The sequence below is a fragment of the Morone saxatilis genome, unplaced genomic scaffold, assembly GCF_004916995.1.
Source record: "Morone saxatilis isolate NCDOM2014 unplaced genomic scaffold, NCSU_SB_2.0 Contig9, whole genome shotgun sequence".
NCBI classification, from domain to species: Eukaryota; Metazoa; Chordata; class Actinopteri; family Moronidae; genus Morone; species Morone saxatilis.
The window spans coordinates 23001939-23004495 of NW_023340268.1; the positions used below are offsets into that span (position 1 = coordinate 23001939).

The following is a 2557-nucleotide window of genomic DNA, read 5'->3' on the forward strand; positions in this document are numbered from 1 at the left end:
CAGGTTATAAGCTGTTGTTTCTACAAAATGGATAAGTGACAAGACTTTTGTCAGGGACTGTAGGCTTTTAACTAGTTTGTTTTTAATCTATTTACCCATAAAGTTGCTTTTGACTTTATCGGTTCTAAAACTACTTATTAAAAGCCCATGTTTTAAGATAAACACATAACATTAATAAAAAATTTTGAAAGGCTCCCTTAAAAGGATCCCTTGAAATGATGTACATGTGTATGTGTACATACAGAAAGAACAGAATGCCTTCAGCTACTGCTAATACCGGCAGAGCTATAAAAATATTGTTGATCAAGGATAAATGAGCTTTGCCCTGTGTAAATATGATGGCTGATGAAGAGCAGCAAGTTAAGGGGTAAGATGGAGGTAAGTCACCCTGAGTCAAAGTGATGTCTTCTGGCTTCACTCCATATTTGATAGCTGCTCTCTGTCGGGCCTCGTCCTTGCTCCGTCCCCAAACCCACTGCTCCTGCCGCATACAACACAGAGACACACTGAAACTTGCACCACAGTCAAGGACAAACTGACAATGGTATACATATAGAGTATACAGCAGCTAGTTAATCCATAAATCCAACCACTCATCTATTTCTATACCAGTTTTCCTCTATTCAGGGATGACAGGGCCTGAACAGTCCAACATGGGGACATATATGAACATAACATTACGCACTAGTATTATTGTTATATATATGGTGTTTACATCCACAGACCCAACCTCTTGTTTGTCAGTAGAGTTAGGAAGCTCCACTTGGTAAGCAGGGATCTGATGACCCCACCATAGCTGCCTGGAAATGCACCAATCACTGCAAGACCAACAGAGGTACATTGTTGACCACCAATACGTTGAAACAAGAGCTCATTCATCATCATTGTGGTGTCAAGGTCAGGACAGTCTACCTGATGTTGGACAGCCAGTTCTTCCATGTCTTGGTGTAGAAGTGAGGGATGATTTCCAGCTGTCTGTCCTCCACAGCCTGACAGGAAAAGAAATGGTCACGTTTAACAAATGTTTTCAAAGGGTTCAAAGATGAGATGATATTACTTGACTACTATATGACATGGTTACTAATCAATATCAATATCTCACAGCCACCAACCCACCTGTGTAGCCTTTTTAGCCATTTCATCACAGTGGATGTACCACTGCTTCTTTAGAAGAGGTTCAATGATATCTCCTGAGCGACTGAGACCGGGAGGAAGGAGGAAACACATAGGGAGCAGAGAGAAATCACAGATGTATAAGAATATTACACATTGCAGCCTCTATTGTCTATATGAATATATCTATCATTTAGTAAACTGACGACCTCTGACTAAGTGACATAGTTTATAGATTTCCCAAGTGCAAAAATATACAAAAAAATACTAGATAGTAGATATGTATTTGCATCTTGCTGTACTGAAAAAACTCTGGTGTCTGTTGTGAACTGGGTCAGTGTACTTTGCAGTGAATGGATTTTTGTATTGAAATGCGAAAACCAAAACCAAAACAGCTTGTTTCCTGTCTAGCATTTATAAATAGGGGAACAAAAAAAGAGTTTGGGGCTTTTATTTAGAAAAAAAAGGAAAACGGGCTGTTTTCTGTTTTTTGTTCCCCTATTTATAAAATGGTAGTTTCCTGATTTTAGTTTTCTCATTTCAAAACGAAAATCCATTGGCAAGTACACTGACCAGCTAGACTGACTGACTGACTGGCTGAAATGAAAAGGGCGCGTTTTCCATTCTGCTTTGCAACTGGTAAACCCAGTTTGAAGTGTAATACTGTGCAGATGATCTTACACATACCAAGGTTTACATAGGCGATCTGAGTGAGGGTCTAAGATACAATTAAAAACGTCCAGGATAATTGGTAATTATAATCAATTTCCAGGCATAACTGGAAAACTATTCTCTAAATTTCCAGGGAAGCCTGCCAGGAGCAGAGACACACATGCACTTTCTGTGTTTAAGCCAGAATGAGCCTGGTGTTGTGAGCGCCTTTGTGCGTGCATGTTCCACTACCTGCAGACAGGTAAGGTCATGGCGTGACTCTTCTTTCCTCTGAACAGTTTCTTCTCAACCAGGGCATCCACAACGAACTGTCTAGCATCAAATCGCTTCACCCCCTTAGAAGAGACAAACAGCTGGGATGAAAATACACCAAACCCTGAGTTGTTTTACAAGGCCTGTTATTTTCTTATGTTGCAACCTGAGACAGCTGACATATCAAGATAAAAGACTCTTCAACATTCTGTATGGTTATACAATGTTTACAGATAGTGACAGACATGCACCTCGAGCCACTGCCCACAGGGGGGCCTCATGGTGCCATCTCCTCCAATCACAGTGAGGCGTGGCAGTGAGTGTCTCTGTGACAGCAGGAAATCAGTGTGGTCATGAGCAGGAGTCACCTTCACTGCACCTGCAAAACACAAACACAGGGAACTGATCAACACAAGTAGTTCACATACACCGATCAGCCATAACATTGTGAGCACTGACAGGTGAAGTGAATAACACTGATTATCTTATTTAATGGCACCTGTCAGTGGTGGGATATATT

At 40.9% G+C, this 2557-nt stretch overlaps 1 protein-coding gene across 1 annotated transcript in view; it reads right to left on the bottom strand.

Moving 5' to 3' along the window:
• The window catches only part of vars2 (valyl-tRNA synthetase 2, mitochondrial), a gene marked incomplete in the record, with an annotated part of 13154 nt that overhangs the window by 7682 nt on the left and 2915 nt on the right, over positions 1-2557 (bottom strand). The window contains 5 exon segments of the mRNA XM_035681204.1: positions 731-818; positions 913-989; positions 1117-1198; positions 2017-2120; positions 2289-2416. Coding sequence (XP_035537097.1) covers positions 731-818; positions 913-989; positions 1117-1198; positions 2017-2120; positions 2289-2416 — 479 coding nt within the window.